At 44.0% G+C, this 26297-nt stretch overlaps 1 protein-coding gene across 1 annotated transcript in view; it reads right to left on the bottom strand.

Annotated features, from left to right (window-relative positions):
* tefu (Serine/threonine-protein kinase tefu) overlaps nt 1-26297 on the bottom strand; it is a 912746-nt gene that overhangs the window by 184485 nt on the left and 701964 nt on the right. Inside the window, exons 36-42 of the mRNA XM_068385552.1 lie at nt 24817-24967; nt 20802-20901; nt 19397-19515; nt 18084-18208; nt 17429-17579; nt 8705-8804; nt 7243-7450 (exon numbers count right to left, since the gene is read on the bottom strand). Of these exons, the coding sequence (XP_068241653.1) occupies nt 7243-7450; nt 8705-8804; nt 17429-17579; nt 18084-18208; nt 19397-19515; nt 20802-20901; nt 24817-24967 (954 nt within the window). The remainder of the gene's footprint in view (nt 1-7242; nt 7451-8704; nt 8805-17428; nt 17580-18083; nt 18209-19396; nt 19516-20801; nt 20902-24816; nt 24968-26297) is intronic.

Genomic DNA, 26297 nt, shown 5'->3' with positions numbered 1-26297 from the left:
AGCTACGGCTTTGTGGAAGATGTTGGCAAGTGGTTGTTTGAGTTGATTGTGTTGTGGAGGGAATTCTCTTGGAGGCTCCGTTAGGAGTTGCAGAAGGTCTGGGAACCAATCTGCGTGATGCCATAGTGGAGCTATGAGAGTCATTGAAAGATTGATCGATGTTCTGGTCTTGTTAAGTACCCTCCTCATCAGACAGAACGGGAGAAAGGCGTAAACGTCGATGTTGTCCCACCATTGTTGGAAAGCATCTTGCCAGAGAACCTTGGGGTCTGGGACTGGGTAGTAGGTTGGCCAGGGCACCAGCCACCCGTTGAGATACTACCGCTAGAGAGTTATGGGGTCTTTTGACTGGCCAGACAGTACTACATTGGATCCTTCTCTCTGGTTACGGTTCATTTTCCCTTTGCCTACATACACTCTGAATAGTCTGGCATATTCTTTACATATTCTCCTCTATCCTCATACACCTGACAACACAGATTACCAAACAATTCTTCATCACCCAAGGGGTTACTGCACTGTAATTGTTCAGTGCCACTTTCCTCTTGGTAAGGGTAGAAGAGACTCTTTAGCTATGGTAAGCAGCTCTTCTAGGAGAAGGACACTCCAAAATCAAACCACTGTTCTCTAGTCTTGGGTAGTGCCATAGCCTCTGTACCATGGCCTTTCACCGTCTAGGGTTAGAGTTCTCTTGCTTGAGGGTACACTCGAGCACACTCTCCTATCTTATTTCTCTTCCTCTTGTTTTGTTGTTAAAGTTTTTCTAGTTTATATAGGAGATATTTATTGTTGTTACTCTTCTTAGAATATTTTATTTTCCTTTTTTCCTTTCCGCACTGAGCTATTTTCCCTGTTGGAGCCCCTGGGCTTATAGCATACTGCTTTTCCAACTAGGGTTGTAGTTTAGTAAGTAATAATAATAATAATAATAACAGTACAGCGGAGGCCTTAAGTTCAGGGCCGTTGTGAAGAGGTCCACAGTCGGAGTACCCCACAAAGTAAGGACTTTGTTGGCTACTATATGATCCAAAGACCACTCGGTACTCACTATCTGAGATGCTCTGCTCAAGTTGTCGGCGAGCACATTCCTATTGCTCGGAATGAAGCATGCCGATAGTGGTATCGAGTGGATTTCGGCCCATCTCAGTATCTCTACTGCTAGATGGGATAGTTGCTGTGAAAAAGTACCTCTGTGTTTGTTGATGTAGGCCACTACTGTGGTGTTGTCGCTCGTCACCACCACAGAGTGGCTTGCCAGGAACTGTTGGAACTGTTGAAGGGCCAGAAAGATGGCCTTCATCTCTAGGAGATTTATGTGGAGGTACTTTTCTGACTCTGATCAGAGGTCTGAGGTTGTGTGGTGCAGCACGTGGGCCCCCTCCGGGGGGAGGACAAGAAGGTCCACTCTTTTTCGTAGATTCTCGTCTGTCACCCACCACTGGAGGTCTGTCAGTTCCACAGGTCCCATGGGGATCTGGATGTCCAGGGAGTCGTGAGCTTGATTCCACCGGGACTTGAGTCGCCATTGGGAACTAGACGGGCCAGCAATGAAAGGGGACCGAGGAGTCATAGCCACGATTGGGCTGGAAGTTCTTCTCGTCTGAGAAAAGGTCTTGCAACCTTTCGCAGCCTTGCTATCCTGTCGTCTGATGAGAAGGCTTTGTGGAGAATGGAGTCTACAATCATGCCTAAGTATACCAGTCTTTGAGTGGGAAGCAGAGAGGACTTCTTGAGATTTACCATGATCCCCAGATCCTAGCAAAGTCTCAGAAGTTTGTCTCGGTGTTGAAGAAGGGTTGACACCGAGTCTGCTAGGATTAGCCAGTCATCCAGATAATGGAGGAGACGGATGCCAATCCTGTGTGCCCAAGATGACACTAGGGTAAACTCTGGTGAAGACTTGTGGTGTTGGAAAGATCGAAGCACAGCACCTTGAACTGGTATATTCTGTTGTCTAGGCTGAATCTCAAGTACTTCCTTGAAAAGGGATGGACTGGGATCTGGAAGTACGCATCCCTTAGGTCCAGTGTGCATATGAAGTCTTGCGGTCTTGCTGCTAGTCTGACCGTGTCTGCCATCTCCATGCTGAACGGAGTTTGTTCAACAAACTTGTTCAGAGCTGAGAGGTTGATGACTGGTCTCCAGCCTCCAGACGCCTTCTTTACAAGAAAGTCGACTGAAGAACCCTGGGGATCCGTCGAGGATCTCTTGGAGAGCGCCCTTCTTCAACAAGGTCTGCACTTCTGCCCAAAGGGCTTGCCCCCTTGCCGATCCCATGGCAAGGGAGTTCAATGACACTGGATTCCTGGTCAGGGGAGGTAGAGATGTTATGAACGGGACGCGATAACCTAGACTGATCACGGAGATTGTCCAGGAATCTGCCCCGAGGTGCTTCCACCTGTTTGCGCAACTTTGTAGGCATCCCCCCACTGGTGGAAATGCAGGGGGACTGCCTATCTTAGAGTTTGCTGCCTTGACTGCTCCCTCTAAGATTTTTCCCTCCCATGGAGGACTTTTTGCCTGTCGAGTCTTTGACAAGAAAGGGCTTAGACACCGTTGTCTTCGCTGCAGTTTTTGTCGTCGTTGTGGTCTTGGTTGGACGGGACTGCTGTGGTGCTAGAGGTTTATAGGGCTTAGATGTTAAAGCCCTATGGAGGAGGGAGTCTTGATGAGACATCCTCCACCCCTCAGAAACATGTTCCACATCCTTAAGCTCAAACAAATGGGACCCGTCTATGAAGGAATGTCTGAGCCTATTGATCCCGACGCTAGGGACCTTCTGGTGGAACCTCTCAGCTACTGCATCTCGACGTTTCAAGATGGTATTTGCCCACAAGTTCAAGACTTGGTGGGCAAGAAACTCGATCGTGTGAGTACCTGAAAGTAGGAAGGTTTCCATAACTTTTCTGGTACGTTCCTTGGAGAAATCCTCGGATCGTATCTGGATACCTAAGGTCCCTAACCAGATATCAAGCCACGAAGTAGCTTGCATGGCATACTTCATGACCTTCTCCTGATTAAGGATCTCGGCTGCCGAGAACAAGACCTGCTGGTTGGAGTCTCTCTTAAGAGGGATTCCCCTGGTTAGCTCTTCCAGAGAGTGGTGAAGTGGTAGAGCTGAACTGGGTTCCTCCAGGATCTCCAAGTACATCCTCTGCTGTAAGCGAGGAGGTGAGAGGAGCTTGTTCGTGGTACCGGAACGGTTATTATTATTATTATTATTAAATGCTAAGCTACAACCCTAGTTGGAAAAGCAGGATGCTACAAGCCCAGGGGCCCCAACAGGGAAAATAGCCCAGTGAGGAAAGGAAATAAGGAAAAATAAAATCTTTCAAGAATGGTAACAATATTGGAATAAATATTTCCTATATATTGGAATAAATATTTCCTATATAAACTATAAAAACCTTAACAAAACAATAGGAAGAGAAACTAGATAGAACAGTGTGCCCGAGTGTACCCTCAAGCAAGAGAACTCTAACCCAAGACTGTGGAAAACCATGGTACAGAGGCTATGGCACTACCCTAGACTAGAGAACAATGGTTTGATTTTGGAGTGTCCTTCTCCTAGAAGAGCTGCTTACCATAGCTGAAGAGTCTCTTCTACCCTTACCAAGAGGAAAGTAGCCACTGAACTATTACAGTGCAGAAGTTAACCCCTTGGGTGAAGAAGAATTGTTTGGCAATCTCAGTGTTGTTAGGTGTGAGGACAGAGGAGAATCTGTAAAGAATAGGCCAGACTATTCCGTGTCTGTGTAGGCAAAGGGAAAGAACCGTAACCAGAGAGAAGGGTCCTATGTAATACTGTCTGGCCAGTCAAAGGACCCCATAACTCTCTAGCGGTAGTATCTCAACGGCCGGCTGGTGCCCTGGCCAACCTTGTAGAGCTGCTGGGCGATCTTGTCCCTGGTACTCTTCACCCCTTGAGACCAGGGCAGGGCTGCACTGGTCTTTGAGGGTTTTTGAGTACCAAAGACGCGGTCTAGGACAGTGTCTTTGCCCTCTCGAGGGAGGATCTCTGGGTCGGAAAACCCGTTGAGCCCTCATTAGAGTCAGAACCTGCCAGAATGCATGTTCTGACTCCTGCTGGTCTCCTCCTCTTGTAGGACTTGCAGCGAAGTCTCCTTCGTTCCCCAAAGGCTCTTCTTGGGGAGAGTCGCGGACATTCCCCGAGTGGCTGGCTGGCTCCATTCTAGCCCTAGTGGAGGACTTCGGCATGATTTTGGAGTCTTTGGATTCCTTCTTGAGAAGGAGGTAAGACTCCAACATCGATGTGTGTGGCATGTCCCTTCTGTTCTCAGACTGCGGGGAACTCTCGGCGTGAAAAGAGATTTCCTCCATTGGTGTAATGGGGGAGAGTTTCTCTTCGCGTGGTTCCTTAGGTGACGGGAGATCTTCGTCCGACAGGGATGGAGAGTTTGTCTGAGGAACAGGAGGAACTTGCCTCGATGGTCAGCATGAAGTCAGCTTCGCCCACGGGGAAGTGACCGCGTCAGATACTCCTCTTTTCCTCTTCAAAGGGGTAGAGGAAGCCATGATTCCATGCCTTAGATCTAGAGCTATATGTCGCTCTGATGAGCGATCAGACAGGACAGGCTTGAAAGCCTGGGTTACAGCTCTGATTAAGGCACTGAACCAGGGATGCTGGCTGACAGATGCACTGTCAAACAGATCCTATGAAGGGAAAGGGACCAAAGGTTCCCCGGGGGGAGTTATTGGAATAGGTTGGTTCCCCTTAGAAGGTAGCTTAGGGATCCTGAACCCCTCTGCATGAAATTGTTTCCCTTCTCCCACAATGCGTGACGGTATGCGCTTGCGGAGAGGGAAATGAGGCGATGGCGACATTGCTGGATGACGTGCCTGTTGGTGTGCATGCTCGCGCACGGGAGAATATTGGCGCTAGCGCGAGGGAGAATAACGGTGCTCGCGCGAGGGAGAATATTGGTGCTCACGAGCAGGAGAATGTTGGCGAGCGCGCACGCAGGAGAATATTTGCGCGCGCGGGCGCGCAGGAGAATCATGATGAGTGCGCGGGAGTGTGTTGGCGCACAGGTGTGCGCACATGGTCTGGTGAGCGCTGGAGCGCAGGTAAAAGTTGGCGTGCAGGTGAGGGCGGCAACGTGATTGTCGCCTCACCTACGATCTTGTCCGCGGGAGGAGAGTGATGGCGTGCAGGTTTTTGCTGGCGCGTTGGTTGGTGCGCAAGATGGCGCACAGGAGAGCGTTAGTGCGCAGGTGATGTGGGGCGCACATGTTGGCATGCTGGTGCGCAGGAGAACATTGAAGCGCAGGTAACTGGCGCGTAGGAGAGAATTGCCGCGCTGGCAAGCAGGAGAGTGCTGGCACGTGTGCGCAGGGTGCCGGCGCATAGGCGACCCTGGGCATGTGTGCACAGGGTGAGCAGGTGATTGTGGGCACGTGTGCGCATGGTGCGCAGGAGAGCGCTGAAGATCAGGAGACTGATGGCGCCTAAGAGCATGTTGGCGCGCAAGAGCGTGAGGTTGCTGCCCTCTGTGAGGGCGAGCAGGATGAGTGGTGCGCCGAAGCATTGTGGATTGACTAGCTGCTGGTGAGTGCTGATCAGGGCGCGTAGGCAAGTGGTGCGCGGGGAGAGAGTGATGGCGCGCAGTAGCGCACTTTGGAGGAGCTTTATTAGGCTCATACAGGAACGGCGATGGAAGGTCAGCAGGTCTGTTGGATGGATGGTCGACGTGTCCTTTAAAAGGACGACCATCCACCGAAGGAGATCGCGAACAATCTGCAGAGAAGTCCAGGACCGAAGTCACAAGACTGGTAGCAGGTAAAGTGATGGACGAATGAAGGTCTAGAGGATCCTAAGAGGGGGACTGCATTGAAGACGTTGAACCAAACAGGCGCCTCCTCACCGCAGGTGAAGGAAGGCCTCTAAGACGAAGAGGAAAGCGAGCCTTCCGACGGATGAGCCGCCTGGGGGCAGTTGGATCGGCAAGCTGATCGTCAGCAGTCCTCCAAAGAGGTGTCTCTGTAAGTGAACTACCCTGAGGGAGAGAAAAACTAGCAGGAGAGACCGATGATGAACTTAGTTTCCCCCTCGGAGGATGGTCAGGAACGGGGGAAACTAAGTCGGCAGCTACAATTGTAGAGTTTGGAGTAGCAGAGGAGATGGGTGATGTCACATGAGACACCTCTGACACAACAACGTCGACAAGAGTCAGGGGATCTACCTCGGACGGCGACGACGATTGCTTGACAGAAACACCCATAAGGGTGAACTCAAGCAGGGCCTCCTTGGAGGGCGAACCTGTGAGCCTCAAGGAGGACCAAATCTGAAATATGGAAGTTAGTGACAAGGCCTCACCCGGAGGGAGAGGTGGTGCTGCTTCGCTAGGGGGAAGCAACCTCATCTCTCGAGAACTGGGGTTGGTCAGAAATAAATTGGTCTACGCTATTACTCGACAGTCTCTCGAAAGAGACCGACCAAGGAGGAGGTTTGGAGGAGGTTTGGACAACGAAAGAAGAAGCCTTGTGTTTTTCTCCCTTCGAAACAACCTTTGAAGGAGAAATATCCCGCTTGGACTTCTTCTTCCGCCGCCGTGAAAACCTCTCCCACTGAGAGGAAGACCACTCCCTACACTCACCAAACTTATTGACACTATCACACCGTTGACCTCTGCCAGAAGGACAAAAGGCGTGACGATCAGTCTCGACTGCCGACATAAATGTTCCACAGGGGCAGGTGCACATGGTCGCAGAAGTCAACTTCAAACACTCTAAAAGAAAAAGAGAAAACAAAATGGCGTTAATGGCTACCAAAAATCGGCGAGGATGAAGAACAGCAACGACCGTTCACCATCCGAGCTGAAAGCAAGGTGAGCTCAATCACAGGTGTGAGAGCTACCCTCCCTACCCCCCCTAACTAGCGGTGTGTGTAGTTAACCCTCGTTAAAAATTAATGGCTCGTCATTTCACCTACGCCGAAAATAATACCCCTATTAAATAGCGTGGTTTGTATTCCAGTCACAGAACAATTTAAAATTAAACCATATTACAGAACTTTCCATTTGGCTGCTCAGTAGTTTGTTTCTATCACCTTTTCTTAGTCAGTTACTTGTATGATTACCATATTTTTTCTTCAATCCAATTTCTAAATTTACTAAAAAAAAAAAAAAGAAAAAAAAAAAAAAGAAAAAAAAAAGAGAGAGAGAGAGAGAGAGAGAGAGAGAGAGAGAGAGAGAGAGAGAGAGAGAGAGAGAGTGTGCTTACCAGTTTTAAATTTTCTATTATTTGCAATCTTGCTCGAAGTGTGTGCTGCTTTGAAAGAGATAAATCTCGATGGTGGATGGACTGTAAAGCTAAGAATAAGCTCTGATGGAAATCCATGTTATGTGTCAACTTTGCAGCACAAGCAGTGTCCCATTTCTCAGCAATGTTTGCTGAATCCCACTGCGACAATCTCCAAGCAGACTCCCAGCTGGGAAAAAATTTAATAAAAACTGTAGCAAACCAAAGGGTTAAAATTGGTAATTGGACCATGACATGAAAGAAATAGCATCACTAAAAACTAAAAAATAAAGAGATTTTGAAGAGGTGTGACTATACAGTAGAACGTCTAAGATTGATGGCCTATGTGGTGTGAAGATTATATGACAAATGGGGAGGTGGCAGAGATATCTGATGTTCAGTAAGTGCAAAATAAACAGGAGTTTGGGCACACACTATTCTCACTGTAATGAAATAATGAAGACCTTTTTTCTTAGTATAGGACTACTCACAAAGAAATCTACTCATGATATATACAACTATGAATTATAACTTATTTGAGATAAGATTCTAAGGAACTGAAAAAAGGGTATGACATTGAGATGTATAAAACAAAATGTGAACAAAGGCATACCCCTGAGAACTTCTAAAACAACCCTCCCTAGTGATAGTGGGACTGAGAGGAAAACTGGTCTCCTTATGAAGGCCATAAATCTTGGTATGTTGCCAGATAGTTCCCTAACAAAATTTAACATCAGTATGAGATTACTGGAAGGCGGGAAACTTAAACTATGTTAGAGTCAAACTCAGCATGATTAAGCCCTTTAGAATGCCATGAAGTGTGGCACTATCTACAGGTGAAACAAAAAGAATCAATGGTCATGACGACTGTAAGATCTATGGGAAATCTAAAAAGTAATTCATGTACAGCAGTAAAACCAAAAGCAAATTATGTTATCTAAAAAAGTCAAAAGATTATTGAATGAATGTTTAAAAATATGATACTACTATCTTGGGACAATAACAAACTCATATCAACTTAGATTACCTGAATGTACTAATTTCACCAAAATCAACTTATACAATATACTTTGAAATCTATACTTGCTCTTGAAATAGAAACTAAATTATCTTTCTAGAAAAAAATCTCAATACTATCAATTGATACAAAATAACAACTGCTTAAAGAATACCATGGCTTCATTAGGATTAATCCAAAAGAAGAATGAGGCTTAAAGAAGGCAACAATTTGCATTTCTGTGCCACATCTTAAATACTGACGAGGGAACAAATGGTCTGCACACATCTTTGTAAGAATTCTATTGTTTATCTTATTTTATCACAGACAAGTTTTTTTCATTGAAAGAATGAATAGCACATAATTCTCAGGGAAGTTTCCCCCGAGATAAACTAGGAACTAATGAACTATTATTATTATCTCTGGAGACAAAAGTTACATACTTACTACGTCCCCTGGAGTTCTGGTGATGATTCCAACGATGACCCACCCAGAACAAGTTTAAGGGTATTGAAAAACCGCAAATCTTTCAGAACATCAATCATACCTAAGATACAGAAATTTTAGTCCATCTTTCAATTTGATGTAGATCAGTATGAAAAGTACAATTTAGTTGAGGAAAATGAAATAAAGATTGATTTCTTTTTCATAGGTTATAAATCTGACAGAGCTTCATTTTAAATTGATATAGACAGCTGAGAGCAATTAACTTCTTGGTATTGTACAGCCATAATATCTTTTGCTGTATTTTTTTGCAAATACTGTATTAATTTCTATCTCTGGAATACAAGAGAATGAACATTATAAATCAATCCTACTGAACTTAATAAAAACAAGAAAAAACAAAGCTTGAACTTTATCAAAGTCATTTACACCAAGCAAGCAGTTTCAAGACACATAGCACACTGTAGATGGTTAAAAACTCTATGTGATGGCACTTTACCATTTGCCTTTCCTATTCAATACCCACTTTGGTCTTCTCCGATTCTGCTATCAATCTTCCTTACCTTCTCAAATTTTATCCTTTTCTTTATGAACAAATTCTAATGAGACTTATAGGTCTCTTTGCATGACCCAGTGGCTTCAATAACCCTTTCAAATCCCAGCCAGCAGGAAAACAAATTTATTACTCAGGACCTTTTTAGGGGACATTTTACCTAACTTATCTTAGCATAAAAAAACAATTAGTACTAAGAACTTTAATAATTTCTTATTGTATAGCTGAATAAAGTTCCTTTCCATTGGCATATAGTTTTACATATTTTGTAAAAGTTTAATCACCATCATCATCTATACCTATTGACGCAAAGGGCCTCCGTTAGATTTTGCCAGTCGTCTCTATCTTGAGCATTTAAATTAATACTTCTCCTTTTATCATTTACTTCAAGCTTCATAGTCCTCAGCTATGTAGACTGAGGACAAAAATAACTAGAGGTGCACTCAATAGAGCGCAGACCTCCACCGCAGCAGCTTATTTCTCAACCTCGACCTTTTACCTTTACATGTATTAATTGGCGTGGATTTTCATACACTCAAATACGAACCAAGTTTGAAGTCTTTGTGACAATGATGTCCAAACTTATGGCTGATTATGAGAATTGGACATTTTGCTTATTCTGACCTTGACCTTCCAAAATTTACTGATTTCCCGCTTTTTACATAACAGTTAATCCCTGCAAGTTTTATTACTCTACGATTAAAATCGTGGCCAGGAAGCTGTTCACAAACACACACATACAAACAGGGGCAAAAACATAACCTCCTTTCAACTTTGTTGGAAGAGGTAATTAAAGAAAGAGATAATTACAGGATGTAAAATACATCATATGGAGATCAAGGGAGTCATAATCCATGGATGTAAAATACTGTATGTCTTATGGGATTCGAAGAGTTAAACTAACTTACAATAATAACCTCAAACTCTCACATAAGCTTAGGGGCATTTATTTCTCAATGAATCTTCCTCATTTAAGTACAACCAATATTATAAAGAGAAACTTTATCTTTACAGATTTCCTTCTTTATGTAATGATTAATTTGTATTTTTTGTATTTTACAAAACATAATATTGCCAAATAAAAGAAATATTTAATTACATTTCTTAATCTCCAATTATTAGTTTTTGGTTAATTATATTTTTATTTAAAGTAAATAAATTCTGAGGGCAAAAAACATATGCAAGTGTTGAACAGATTGATGGAACTAATACAAATATTGTAAACTTTTGAGAGCCAGCCCCTCACAGAATAATGAAATAGGGTGGATAAAATTTATTTTAATATCCTTCAGATTTTTAAATTGCTTCTCTGAAAGCTAGGTTTATCGACATTTATCTCCACAATTATAAAAACTATTCCAGATTTTCTAGCAATTAATGGCAAGAAGCATAGCCACAGAGCCTTTGATATTTCAGTTTCAAAGTTGAACTATTCCTTGTCCTCTTGACATCACTAGTCAGCGGGGAGGAGGGTGGGCAAGTATATGAACATCAGACAAGTATGGAAATCTGACTTACAATACACTCCTGTGCGTCCATTGACGCTCAGATAGTGAATATACTGTTTTGTACAATATATTACTAAAATCACAAATTTTCAAGTAATTTGTATTTTTCCTTATATACTTACCTAGAACTACTTTCTTAGGAGTTACTGGTAACTCTTTCCCAACCGACCAGAATTTTGTGTAGTTTACCCTATTCCCATTTTCTATGGGTGACCTCAGGCGGAGTGATATGCGCCCTGAGGCGACCCGGGGTCAGAGAGCGTGCTAGCTCAGGTCGTGCTCCTCAGTAAGTTTCGTTGCAAAAAAAAAAAAAAAAAAAAAAAAAAAAAAAAAGGGTTCAAAGGGTTCTCCTCACTCCTGCAGGACCCTCGGGGAAGGATGGGCGGGCCATAACCCGAAAGTAGTTCTAGGTAAGTATGTTAGGAAAAATACAAATTACTTAAAAATTTGTGATTTGTTCCAACACAGAGTACTTACCTAGAACTACTTTCTTAGGAGACTTAAACTTTAGGAGGTGGGAGTGTCCTGCAGGGACTAGGGTCTGAAGGTTGGGAGCACGAGCAGGCGAAAAAAGGGAACTTAGAAGGGGGAACTAGGTTCCGATGACCCCCTACTAGAAAACTGAATGAAAATAGGGGAAACTACCCAAAAAACTAACTTAATGTCTGAGTGGCTTACCTCTGTACCATTACTTCTGAGACGTATTTCTTGCTGAAGACGTATATCCTGGCCGCCAGGGCCTCTTGAGTCACGCCCACGCCGGGGATTAAGGGCCAGGAGAAGGATGATAAGGGGAAAGGTAAGGGATGAACGTGTGTCTCTTGGCTTACCGCCCCCGGTTTCCCTGGGGCCATGACCTTAAATCTTTTGCAGGGCCGATATGACTGGGCCAAGGGCGAACCCGTCCAAGGATTTCCTAGAACAGTCCTTCAGGTAATGTTCCGTGAAAGTGGACTGTCTGGACCAGGTACCCGCTTTCAGGATTTGGCCCACGGCCATGTTCTTCTCAAACGCTAGGGAGGTGCCTAGACCCCTAATATCATGAGGCCTTGGTCTGCCTGGGAGAGGGATTCCCGAAGCATCGTAAGCTCTCTTGATCACCTGTCGCAACCAAAAGGAGATTGAGTTCTTGGAGACTGGTTTCTTCACCCGACCGGTCGAGACGAATAAACTCTTGAACTCAGGTCAGAGTCTGGAAGTCCTTTCAAGGTATTTTCTTACTGCTCTGACCGGGCATAAGAGTAAGTCTTTAGGGTTGTCCGACCGAGGGATCGCTGGGACCGAAAAGCCCTCGAACCGAGGGTCCCAACAAGCTGGGTTCTGCGTTTTGGCCACAAAGTCAGGGATGAACTTAAACGAGGCCTCATGCCATCCTTTTGAGTGTGAGACCTCATACGATAATCCGTGCAACTCACTAACCCTCTTCCCCAAAGCCAGGGCTAAGAGGAAGACCGTTTTGAGGGTGAGCTCCTTATCAAGGATGTCTTTGAGGGGCTCAAAGGGCAGTTCTGACAGGGCTTTGAGTACTATGGCTAGGTCCCACTGCGGTACCCTCACCTCCTGTGGGGGGCATGACTGCTCAAAACTCCTGATGAGCATCGAGATGTGACGGGAGGCTCCCAAGTCAATGCCCTTCAGGAGGAAGACTTGACCTAACGCTGCCCTCACTCCTTTTATTGGTGGAATGGAAGAGCCCAGATCGTCCCTGAGATACACCAGGAAGTCCGCCACGTAGTAGATCGAGGCCCCCAAGGGTTTGATATTCCGGGAAGCGCACCATTTCGAGAAGACTGCCCATTTCACTTGGTAGACAGCGATAGAGGAACGCCTTAAGTAACCCAACATCCTCGTCGCGGTCCTCGATGAGAATCCATCTTTCTTCAGAAGCCGCTCGATAACCTCCACTCGTGAAGGCGGAGGGACCGAGGGTTTTCGTGAAACCTTTGGAAGTGGGGCTGACGAAGAAGGTCTGGCCTGTCCGGGAGTGGCCAAGGAGGAAGAAGGTCTGGCCTGTCCGGGAGCGGCCAAGGAGGAAGAAGGGCCAGTTCTTTTAGGTCTGCGAACCACTCCCTCTCCGGCCACCAAGGCGCGACCAAAGTCATCTGAAGGTTGGCTGTTGTTCTTACTCTGTTGAGGACTTGTCGTATCATTCCGAAGGGGGGGAAGGCGTACACATCGAGGCCGTCCCAAGGGTGTTGGAAGGCGTCCTCGAACGCCGCTGACGGATCTGGGACTGGAGAACAGAACACGGGAGTTGGGCGTTCAGACGTGTGGCGAAAAGGTCTACTACTGGGGAACCCCATTTCAGTATGACCGACTGAGCTATCCTTGGGTGTAGAGTCCACTCTGACCCTATTACCTGGCCTATTCTGCTGAGGCCGTCCGCCAGGACGTTCTTCTTTCCCGGAATGAACCTTGCTGTGAACTCGATCCCTTCTTCTGCCGCCCATTCTAGAAGTTCTGTTGATAACGCGCATAGTTCTTTCGACTTTAGATCCCCTTTCTTCTTTACGTAGGCTACTACTGTGGCGTTGTCGCACATCAACACCACTGTATTCCCCCGGAGGAGACGAACGAATTCTTTACTCGCCCTCAGCACAGCCCTCATCTCTAGCACATTTATGTGGTACTTTGCTTCTTCGCTCGACCATTTTCCCTTTGTCGATTGGTCGAGTAGGTGAGCCCCCAACCTTCCTTTGACGCATCCGTAAACAATAGGACTTACGGAGGGTTGGGCGCGAAGGGCATCCCCATCTCGGTGTTCATCCTGTCGTGCCACCACTGCAAGACTACCTTCGTTTCTGGGGAGACCGGAACCAGTTTGTGGGGATTTCTCCCCTGGGTCCAGTGTTCCTTCAGGTTCCACTGCACCGCTCGTAGTTTGAGTCTCCCTTGTGGCCCTAACTTTTCTAAGGACACTAGGTGGCCCAGAAACCTCTGCCAATCCTTGGCCCTCCCGGGTTGGTCCAACAGAAAGGGTTGGAGAACTCGCTCCAGGTTCTCCAATCTCTCCAACGAGGGGAAGGCTCTCACTAGTCGTGTGTCCAGGACCATCACCAAGTAGGTCATCCTGGTGGAAGGAATCAGTTGGAACTTCTCTAAGTTGACTGTGATGCCCAACTCCTCGCAGAGACGAAGTAACTTCGCGCCCTGCTCCTTCAATTCTTCCTTTGAGGCTGAAAGAAGCAACCAATCGTCTAGGTATCGGATCAGACGGATGCCCTGCTCGTGTGCCCTTACGGAGACCGTCGTGAAGACTCTTGTAAACACCTGAGGAGCCGTCGAAAGTCTAGAGCAAAGGGTCTTAAATTGTAGCACTCGGGAATCCCACTTTATCCTGAGAAACTTCCTGCTGGAGGGGTGGACGGGGATTTGGAAGTAGGCGTCCTTGAGATCCAGGGATATCATGAAGTCCCCTTCCCTCAAGGCGGCCAACACTGCAAGAACTCGGTTTTTGCCACCAACTTGTTGAGGGCCGACAGGTCTATTACTGGCCTCCAACCCCCTGTCGCCTTCTCCACCAGGAAGAACCTGCTGTAGAGCCCCGGTCCGGGCTCTTCGACTAGTTCCAACGCTCCCTTGGAGATCATGGACGACACTTGTTCCTGCAGTGCCGCCCGTTTCAAGGGGTCCTTGGGTATCAACCACTCCGCCTGAAGGGCTGGAATGAGCGGGGGAGGTTCTGCTAAGAAGGGTAGTCTGTAACCTTCCCTCAGGATTGTCACCTTCCAGGGATCCGCACCGTAATCCCGCCATGCTTGCCAAGAATGTCTGAGGCATCCCCCTACTTGAGGCTCCTGTAGGAGTAGGGGGCCTCGCCTCCTATCTCCTCCTGGAGGGGCGGCCGGACCGACCTCTTCTTGAGTTCCCGAAGGACGGTCTAAAGTTTGACGGAGGTGCTGCGGTACCTCTACGGGGGGCTGAGTTGTTTGCAGCCAGGGATTCGAAGAGGCCTCTTTTTTAGGTTGGGCCGGGGATGAACGGGAAGGGTGAGGGGCGTCCACGGAGGGCCTCCTGTGAGGTGGGCGCCTCAATGGGGGAGGTCTATGGTCTCCCACTTCCTTCATCTTCCTCACCCTTTCCATCGTCTCTTCCACTATCTTAAGGGGAAAGATTGCCTCGTCTCAGACCGAGGAATTTCTCAACCTTCTCGCTTCCTGGTCAGGGAGTTTCCTCACCAATTTGCTGAGAATTGTCTCTCTCTTCCTCAGGACCCAATTGGTAGCCTGGGAGAGGGATTGATAAGATAAGAATTTAAGGGCTTTGCCCCCTGAGCTAATCAGCTCTCTCAATAAGGCTTGGTTTTCTGGTAGGGACAAATCATGAGAGGACTGAAAGCCAACCAACGTGCAGGCCCACCAGTCCAACCAGGAGGACACGTAAACTAAGTCCTAGGCCATGTCCTCCATCATGGAGGTCTCCGAAGGGGAAAAACACACAGGGGCCGTGGATGCTCTGTCTTCAGCGGCACCCTGGTTCAACGTGGTGAAGGCCGTCTCCGTTGCGCGGGGTCCTCCCCGACGACCTTCCGGAATGTAAAATCTCTTCTGTGCCCTCAGTCCTGGAAGCAGCTTCGAGGCACTTTGACTCTTAGGGGCGTCCGCCAGGCCGTCCAAGAATTTGTCAATATGCTCCATACCCAGCTTTACGTCAGGAGCTAAGGGTAGAGCTAAGGAGGGCTTTTGGTGTATTGGGTTCTCCACCAGCCTGCTAAGTCCGGAGAGCCAGGTCTGTTCAGTGGTGGGCATGGGCTCATCCAGCCGATGGTGCCGCCTTATGAGGGCCAACACCTTCCGATAGGAGGAGATGTCATCGGATGAGCACTCTCCTCCCTCAACCAGGGCCTCTGTCACCAGTCCCTCCGCACGAGTATCATCGGTGACAGTGGGGGGGTAACGTTGGACGGGCCTGCCCGTGTCACGGGCGGACCCGCAGAGGCGTAGGTATCCGTCATGGGATTACCTTGCCCTGCGGGTTTCCTCGCATCTGTGGGAATATCCCTGCCCGTAGGGCGCCCTTGGAGATTAATGAAGTCAACCAAGGAGCCCGTGGCTAGCATAACGCCTTCCACCTGATGGAGCGCCTCCCTCCGCAGAGTAGTGGCAGTGGAGGCCTTCGTCGACTTAGGCGCATCACGGGGAGCTTGGAAAGACCTCTCTTGGTGAGGTTCCCGTCCGTAGGAGGAGAAGGCGGGGCGAGACGGTGAGGACGAGACTCTAGGGAGCCACCCGGAAGCAGCTGCGGCTGTGGTGACCTTAAACAGCTCGCTCCGGGGCACCGTGATGTTCACCCAATCCCTCGACTTACTCCTCTTCGCCTTCTTCTTAGATGGTCTGGACTCCTTCCTATTCTGTCTTGAACGGGAGCGGGACTGCTTCTTTTTCCTGGACCTCTCGCGTTTCCTCCTTGAGGACCTGGTATCGTCCTCCGATGACGATGAATCTGCGGATGAGGAAGACGAGGAGGAGGAGAGGGAATCAGCCGAACCACCTGAGACGTCCAATTCCGCAGGGGGAACTCCATGACGAATTTCTGGTGCCGCAGGCTGCAGGAAGACGGGCGGGAGCATCGCCGAGGGTGCCGGGGGGGACCGAGGAATGTTCTTCCGGGCGATCCAATGGTCAAACTCTTTTTCTAGCCTGAAGGGTGACCTGCAGAGTGTTCTAGGGATATCCCAAACGGCGGGGTCCGAATTCGACGAATGACCTTTCGCGGCATCCCCTCCGGTGGCCGAAGTACCTGAAACACATACCCAAGATGCGGGAGAAGAGGTAGTACCTGACTTCCCCCACATAGGGTCTTCAGTAGAGACAGGCCCTGCGGGCACCAGGACCTCGTCTCCAACACACACTCCCGCACCTCCCTCAGGCCCCACACATGCCTGTATCACATCAGTAGCTTCCCCCACAGGTAAATCAGACTCCTGGGGAAGGACAATAGGCCACTTCCCCGCAACGGACTTACCTCATCCCCTACTCTGGGTAGGGGAAGATGGAAAGGAGCCACGTTCCGACGAGGCATCTGGAGACACCAAAGCAGAAGACGCGTTAGCTTTCTTGGGCGATTTCTTGGCCGACTTCTTCTTCTTAGTCCCATAAAGGACCCACTGGATTTTGCCCCAGGACTCACACTCTGAGCACGTGGCAGTAGGGGAGCATACCTTGCCCCTACATGACGAACAACGCGAGTGTGGGTCAACCTCGGGCTTCGAAAGGAAAGCCCCACAAGACTTACCGGCCACAGGCCCAGGGCAACGGCGGGGATGCTCCATAATGAAACACTAACACACCAAGACACACAGGGACACAAAGGAAAGGGGTAAGGATACGGGCACAGGAACCACGTGGTGTACACAAAGGGTCGGGGACACAAAGGATCGCACTGGGTAAGAGAGAGCGCGGCGAGATGTGAATTACGTCGCGACCAGAAACTTACTGGGGAGCACGACCTGAGCTAGCACGCTCTCCGACCCCGGGTCGCCTCAGGGCGCGTATCACTCCGCCTGAGGTCACCCATAGAAAATGGGAATAGGGTAAACTACACAAAATTCTGGTCGGTTGGGAAAGAGTTACCGGTAACTCCTAAGAAAGTGGTTCTAGGTAAGTACTCTATGTTGGAACAAATATAATCTTTATGAACTTGGCACAACCAATATGTTTCACTTACCTACAGCAGAGTTAGCTGCATCATGAATTTCGAGAGTTTTTATCCACTGGCCTCTATGCTTACTACGTATGCCTCGAACTGAAGGATCCAGTAATTTTGCCCCACCTCCACATCCCTCAACTCCGTCACTGTCTCCAAGACTACTGTACACCTAAAATAGAGTATTTTTATTTCTATAATACTTACTAATAATCAAATATGTTCAGTACTGGACAAGGATGATGATGATATTCTCTTTTTTGCGATATATCCTACCTCATTCATACAGTTTGATCACCTTAAAACAAAATCATCTGAAAAATCAAAATGGTGATTGGTGAGGATGTTTATGGGAGGAGGAGGAGGAGGAGGAGGAGGATGGTTATTTTTCCACCATAAACCAATAGACCTTTTATCAGATTTACTGAATACCTACCACTACATAAGCAAATACATACGCTGTTCTATTCTTGCAAAGAAAGCTTGGCAAAACATGAAGAAATAAGCATTCCCCCAAGTTACATACACTTCGTCAAAAGTTTTAACGTTAATCTGAAAGTCAAAAATTAGTCTGGATGGTATACCTTAAAATCCTATTTAAACTATTTAGATACTATATTCATAAATGCCAGCACAATGAATTTTCAAATAACCTGAGGCCATAAAGTAAGCTTACTTTCAACAACAGTTTCTGCATCGTTGAAAAATCTTTATGAAATGATACACGTTGAAGTTTTGGCACCTGCCTATTGTTTATTTGCTTGTGGTCTTTTTCTTGAGCTTCTGAGATCAAAACGTCACCTGGAAGTAAATTTCTTATCAATATTAATCCTCTAAATAATATCAATATCTGATCAAACTACTTACTAATAATGATTCTCCAAATACCATCAATACCTGATATTAAGATGAATTAAATTTCTTTTAATTTAGATATGTAGTTTTTTCCAAAGTTTTTCAATGCACTGAATTTCTTTGTTCAATTATAAGAGAGAGAGAATATATATCCGCTGTTGAAAAGTAATTGAATAAACTGTTTTTGTTTGTTCAATTAAAAGAAAGAGTTATTATCGAGATATTTAAGTTTTTAGTTTATAAAATAGGCTGTTTTTCTGTTTAAGAAAGTATAGATATAACATACTGTGCAAGAGACGACACATAAGAAGTGGCGTCAGGCTTCAAGAAAACGTGAAGGCTACGAGTCCTTTGAACTAAAACACCGAACACTTACAGTAAGTACAGTTAAGCTGTACAGTAGTAATATCACTGTACATTTATTACAGAAATATACACAACAGTACCAGTGAGTATCAGGTTACAGTAAAGTATTACTAGATAGGAACAACTTTTGTTATACAAAACTGTAAGGGGATGATGACGACTAGTTACTGTACTGTAACTTTACTGTGCCCAGTATGTAGTGTACATGTGTGCAAATGTACTGTACACTGTGCATATGATTATAAATTGTTGAAGAAAGCAAATTAAAACAAGATAGACAGAATTTACTGTGTTAATCATCAGCTCAGACACCCGCTCATGGCAAGAGACAGTGACTTTTTAGGTTAGGAGTTAGCCCACCCTAGTGCAGCATTTATTCACGGAAATCCCCTTTTCACGGCTGTGTCCGTACCCTAACTACTGCGAAGAAGGAGGGCTGACTGTAGTCACTTTCGCTGAATATTGAAAAACTAACTCAAACCAAGATCTGTTATGTACCATCAAAACTTCCAAATCATAATTCTACAATACATTTACTTATGGACATAATTTAAACTCCTATCCTTACAATTTTCATTTTACTATTATCATCACTAGGTAAGCTACAACTCTAGTTGGAAAGCATGAGGCTATAAACTCAAGACCTCCCAAATAGCCCAATGAGGAAAGGAAATAAGGATATAAACAAACTACCATATATGAGAAGTAATGAACAATTAAAAGAAAATATTTTAAGAACAGTAACAGCATTAAAACAGTATTACTTACAATGAATTTCAAGAAACAGAAGTGCTGAAAAGTAAGCACCACAATAGTATGCTGCTTGGGCCACTTCCAGGTAATTTACTTTTAGCCAAAAGTTTTTATCCCAGGGAGTGCATTTCTGACTGTAACACATACGTTAAAAATCAAAATATGAAAATAGAAAATAAGATGCAATTGACAAAAAGGCAATTAATTTTTCCTTATATACAACAATACCTCAAGCTTTTTTATTTTTTCTATGAATCAGTTATATTCACATTCATTAACAAGATTTTCATGAAATATATAGAAGGTACAAGCATACTGAAATTTATGAGCACATCTTGAAGTAACTTAGATTCACTAACAAAGGATTCCTTAAAAATGCAATCTTTAAGATAATTGGTGACCATTTTCTGATATCAAAAGTTGAGCATATTGTTTTTCTAAATGAATCCAAAGTTACTACTAGTTTTATCTACTGTTAAAATAAAAAGGTGGCGGTGGTTGCAGGAGCATCGATAAGTCTTTATTGGGGGTTCACCGCTTTTGCCAAAATCTTACCATACTAAAGGACAATGGTTTGTATTTAGATAGGAACTGAAAAAGGATTTCAATAGAATATTTCTTAATATGTGCATGGATAATTATCAAGTATGGTGTTAGTTTTACCTTCAATGGTTGAATTTAATTTGGTCTTCCATTTAGCAAATTGGCCAATATGCATATCAATACTAAAGGTCAGCCCATCAATATACAGTACTGTATTTAGTTACACAATTATCGACATTAATTATAGTATATTCTAAATATCTAATTTTCTTACAGGTCTAAACTGAGACCAATTAAAAATCATTAATAACATTATCTCTTGTAATGTGTTTAAATTAGCAATAAATTTGTCTTTATGAAAACTAAATTTGGAACCCACTACTATAATAAGTACAGAGAAGTTTCTCTACGTATTAACTCACAAATGTTATGAAATTTAACCTAATTAAAAAAAAAAGTAGACATTATACCTAAATAACACAAATGGGTAAACTTAGAGCATTAACATATTTCCAAATTCCAAACTCAACAAAAGATTAAATTGATTCATATCACCTTAATTTCATAAACAATCTTCATAGTTTTCAGCTAATATCCCAGTAAATACAGTATATTATAAAATTCTACATTAGTAAACTTAAACTTGAAATTTTAGATGCGTGATACTTTAATCCCAGAGTTTTACCCTTAATATACGGTTATCAAGTGAATTATCAAAAAAAAAGAAAAAAAAATCTATTGCATTCAGATTAGATTTATGAAACTGCTAAATACAATAAAAAGTCATATTATAGTAATGGATTCAGATTGTAAATACATTAGAAGGATAAAAATTAAGTTTTCTCCATGGCATTTAATTTGCATGATATCAACATACCTATTTGTGAAACTTGTAGCTGGTGTCTGTGCTCTCAGGTAATTAATTACCTTTAAAAGAACTTGAATTGCATTCTTGTCCATGTATATACTGGGAGTTCCTATAAAAGAGATGAGAAACAATTTGTTTCTTATATTTGCTTTAAAATGGTATAACACAAAACCACAAAATTTTACTGAGGTTCAAGTTTTGGATGATAACGTGTTTTGACACTGGTCAGGCTTAACTAATAAATAATAATGATATTAACAAATATTATAACTGTCACAATAGTAACAGCATTAATAATAAATAATGATAAGAAGAAGAATTAATGTGGTAAGAATAAGAGCTGCCAAGCAGAGCATTCTGCATACTTGGGGGTCAAATGGATATAATGGAGATGATTTTTTTTTTAAGCCATTCAGCAGTAACTGGGGTTAAGAGTTTAATTCATTCACGAAGTGAGCATGCAACCTAAAACACTCTTATCTTAAAACTATTTTTCCTTTAAGAAATAAAAGAAATTCACTGAATGTATTCCACAGGTCCATAAATAGACATATACAGTATAATAATTTTCAAAGGTTTTGTAATGGTAGAGTAATTATTGAACTATTTATAAACCCTAACATTAGAAATGAAAAAGTTAATAATTTACATTGAAAAAGTGTTATTTATGGGGAGTATGACAACTCTCAATCCTGGTCTCATGCGGTACCTGACGAAGGGTAGGGTCCGTGCCGTTTCTCACACTAGCATGACGATGTATGTACAAGCCACTACAGCTGTGTTCATGGATGGCTGGATTGACATCAAGTTGTACATAGAATTATCCAGACTAGAGCAATTTGAAAGGGTTTTATCATGTTGGAATGACTACTGTGAATGTATTAATCCCTTTCTCAATGTCTCCTGGGTAGTACAGTGGTAGCGTGTTCGCCTAGCATTCTCATGGTACCAGCTCAATCCCAGCTTTAACCTTTAACATCAGATGAACTGCCCCTGTACTTTTTAAGATGGTCTTGCTAGACAGTGAAATACCTCAACAAGACTGTTTCCAAGCAAAATGCCCTTATTTTGTGGATTTAGCATAAACACTTTCAGAAAAGTACTTGAGCTGGTCGTAACAACACCTTTTTTTTTATTTTTTATAATGTTTACAAAATAATTTATGGTATGACAAGGGTTTGACCCTTGGGACCAACCTTTGCTAACATATTCATATATCACTTACTAAAGTTGTTCATTGATAAATACCCTATATCTTTCAAATCCTTATTCTATAGACATTATATTCAACTCAGACCAACCTGTAAATCTCTGGATATCATGAAATTACATACATACATACATACATACATATACCAAGGCACTTCCCCCAATTTTGGGGGGTAGCCAACATCAAACAAATGAAACAGAAAAGAGGACCTCTCCTATCTACGTTACCCTCCCAGCCTCACAGGGGACTCAACCAAGTTCCGCTGGTACTGCTAGGGGTGCCACAGCCTACCCTCCCCCGTTATCCACCACAGATGAAGCTTCATAACACTGAATTCCCTACTGCTGCTACCTCCGTGGTCATCCAAGGCACCGGAGGAAGCAGCAGGGCCTACCGGAACTGCGTCACAATCGCTCGCCATTCATTCCTATTTCTAGCACGCTCTCTTGCCTCTCTCACATCTATCCTCCTATCACCCAGAGCTTCCTTCACTCCATCCATCCACCCAAACCTTGGCCTTCCTCTTGTACTTCTCCCATCAACTCTTACATTCATCACCTTCTTAAGCAGACAGCCATTTTCCATTCTCTCAACATGGCCAAACCACCTCAACACATTCATATCCACTCTAGCTGCGAACTCATTTCTTACACCCGTTCTCACACTCACTACTTCGTTCCTAACCCTAACTACTTGAGATACACCAGCCATACTCCTTAGACACTTCATCTCAAACACATTCAATTTCTGTCTCTCCGTCACTTTCATTCCCTACAACTCCGATCCATACATCACAGTTGATACAATCAATTTCTCATAAAGAACTCTCTTTACATTCATGCTCAACCCTCTATTTTTTACTACTCCCTTAACTGGCCCCAACACTTTGCATCCTTCATTCACTCTCTGACATACATCTGCTTCCACTCCACATAAACAATCTCACCAACCATTCAAGTACAGTCACACCCCCTTCCTTCAACACCTCAGCTCTCACACCATCCATACCTTTTCCTACTCTCGTTTCATCTAGTGCTCTCCTCGCTTCCTCTCTTGTAATCTCTTGCTCATTCTCATCTCCCATCACCGGCACCTCAACACCTGCAACAGCAATTATATCTGCCTCCCTATTATCCTCAACATTCAGTAAACTTACAAAATATTCCGGCCACCTTTTCCTTGCCTCTTCTCCTTTTAAACACCTTCCATTTCCATCTTTCACTGTCTCTTCAATTTTTGAACCAACCTTCCTTACTCTCTTCACTTCTTTCCAAAACTTCTTATTCTCTTCATATGAATGACCCAATCCCTGACCCCACCTCAGGTCAGCTGCCCTCTTTGCCTCACTTACCTTGAGCTTTACTTCCACATTTTTCTCTATACCTTTCATACTTCTCTACACTATTACTCTGCACCCATTCTTCAAAAGCCCTCTTTTTCTCTTCCACTTTTACTTTCACTCCTTCATTCCACCATTCACTGCCCTTCCTCATGCTGCCTCCAACAAACTTCTTGCCACACACATCACTTGCAATCCCAACAAAATTTTCTTTTACTAACTTCCACTCCTCCTCTAAATTACCAGTTTCTCTTACTTTCACCTTCGTCATATGCCATTTTCAACCTTTCTTGATACTTACTTTTTATTCCCGGTTTTATTAGCTCTTCAACACTCACTAGCTCCCTTTTACATCCACCTTCTCTATTCCCCCACTCTTTTGCTACAACTAATTTTCATTCCACCAAAAAAGGATCAGACATACCGTTAGCCATACCCATACACACGTGCACGTCTTTCAATCTTTCAAACATTCTTTTCGTTATCAACACATAACCCATTAATGCCCTTTCTACCATTCTTCCATTTGCCACTCTTACCCATGTATACTTGTTTTTATCTTTCTTTTTGAAAAAGCTAGAACTTATCACCATCTCTTGCTCAACACACATATCTACCAGTCTCTCACCACTCTCATTTTCACCTGGTATGCCATACTTCCCAATGACACCTTCTACCTCTCCAGTGCCCACTCCAGCATTTAAGTCACCAAGCCCAACATTCCCTACCCAACCTAACCCTTACCCACATTAACCTAGATGATATTTCCTTCCATTCCACTACTTTATCTGTCATCCATTCACTGTGCAATAAAGCCACACCTTCTCTTGCTCTTCCCCTTTCAATCCCAGACACTCTACCAGACATTTCACCAAACATCACTTCAGCTCTCCCTTTTATCTTTGTCTCACACAAAGTCAATATATCCACCTCTTTGATGTTTCACAGGATTATAATACAGGAGAGGGGGTTCCCAACCCCCTCGTCCCATCCCTTTTAGTCGCCTCTTACGACATGCAAGAATACGTTGGCGCTATTCTAATTGTTTTTATACCCCTGCGGCCACAGGGGGCATGAAATTACATAGAAGAAAAAAAAATGAAGATGCAATTTTTTTCACATCATGGGTTTCATAAATGGAAAATGGGTTAGGGCCCCCTGATGAGGGAGGTTATGAGACGCGTATAGTTCCCGTGGATGATGTGGATCTAGAAAAATGCTTGTAGGGGAGACACACCGAACAGTGATTACTACAAATTTAATTACAAATTACAGAAACCAGTTCTAAGATAGTCTACAACAAAAGCTTGATTAAACTGCTTTTAAAACTATTTCCTCAGTCCCATATAATCAAATAAACAGTATAAGAGCAAAAAATAAAAACGGCATATTTCTAATTGTAAAGGACAAGGTTGGTGTAAGTAATACAAGGTGTGAAAAGAGTAAAACTAAAAACCATCATTATAAAGACTTACTATTCTGTTGAGAGACAGAGCCCTCTATTTCTGTACAATGCTTATGGAAGAATACTGTAAATTGATTGGATAACACCTCTCTTCTATTTATTTTGTCTGTTCTTAAGGCCTCATGAATGGCAATTGGAAGAACAAACAAGCAGGCCTCTGGCTGGAATAAAAAAAATTAAATAGATAAAGTTAAGAGCATAATATATATTATCTGACAAAAATTAAGGCATTTATCAAACAAAAAGTGTGGGATATGTGGGATAAACATTTCCATTAAATCTACAGTACAAAGAATGAAGCCATTCAATAACTTTAAGATGGAAAAACTTATATTTTTTTTTCACACAAATCCATTACATATGCACGACCCATTATGGCATTTGAGCAATTTCATAACTCTTCTCAGGTATGGCTGGTTGAAAGGATCAAGAAAAGCAAACTGACTCAATGAATACTTTTCCAAACCAAAGGTAATAAAAGAGTTTGTGGCTGGGCACTTTCCAACTCCTTGGTACCAGTGGACTTCCTGGCTTTTGCCTTCTTGATCAGTGTTTAATGGTGGCATATTTATTACAAACAATTTATGGGTGTCTCCATTCAAGCTGTATTTCGATTTATTATAACTGCTGACCTATAACTATGTGATTATTTTCAACTTTGTCTTTACATTTTTTCCATAAATTACTTGAGGATTACTATAGGAATTAGGTTCTTTGTTATTTATTTTACAAAATAAATCCCAAATCTTAAGTAATTTGTATTTTTCCTAACAGTACTAACCTTGAACTACTTTCTTAGGAGCATCTGGGATTCTCCTCCCAACCGACCAGAATTTTGTGTAGTTTCCCCTATCTCCGTTTTCTATAGTGGGTCCCTCTGTGGCGGAAGGATACTCGCCCTGAGGCGACCCGGGTCAGCATGCGAGAGCATGGAGCTAGGTCTCGGTCACCAGTAAGCTTTTGATAATTATGGTATCGAACTCCTGTAAGACACTCGGGGAAGGATGGGAGGGCAATAACCTGAAAGTAGTTCGAGGTAAGTACTGTTAGGAAAAATACAAATTACTTAAAATTTGTGATTTGTTCCAACACGGAGTACTTACCTTGAACTACTTTCTTTGGAGATTTACACCTTAGGAGGCGAGGGTGGTCTTACAGACCGAGTGTCTAGTTGGATGTTAAGCGATTGAACCTAGATAGGAGGCTAGGTTCTGCTGACAATCAAACGAGATATGAGACTTGGGGAGAACTATGCAAAAAAAACTATCTAGTGTCTAAGTAACTCACCTTTGTAAAAATCTCCAGACATGGGCGTCTCCAACGCACGATTCTCATATGGGAGGAGGAAAGGTAAAAGGGAATGGAGGGGAAACAGGAATAAGGGGGAAAAGTAAGGAAGGAACTTGTGCCGCTTAGAATTACTTCCCACGGGCTTCCCCGGGGCTTCAACCTGTTGGAGCGCGGAAATGACTGGACCGATGGAGAAGGAGT

This window comes from Palaemon carinicauda, chromosome 13 (genome assembly GCF_036898095.1).
Source record: "Palaemon carinicauda isolate YSFRI2023 chromosome 13, ASM3689809v2, whole genome shotgun sequence".
Classification (NCBI taxonomy): domain Eukaryota; kingdom Metazoa; phylum Arthropoda; class Malacostraca; order Decapoda; family Palaemonidae; genus Palaemon; species Palaemon carinicauda.
Note: the sequence above shows the minus strand (reverse complement) of the source record. Positions and strands in the feature narration are given on the sequence as shown.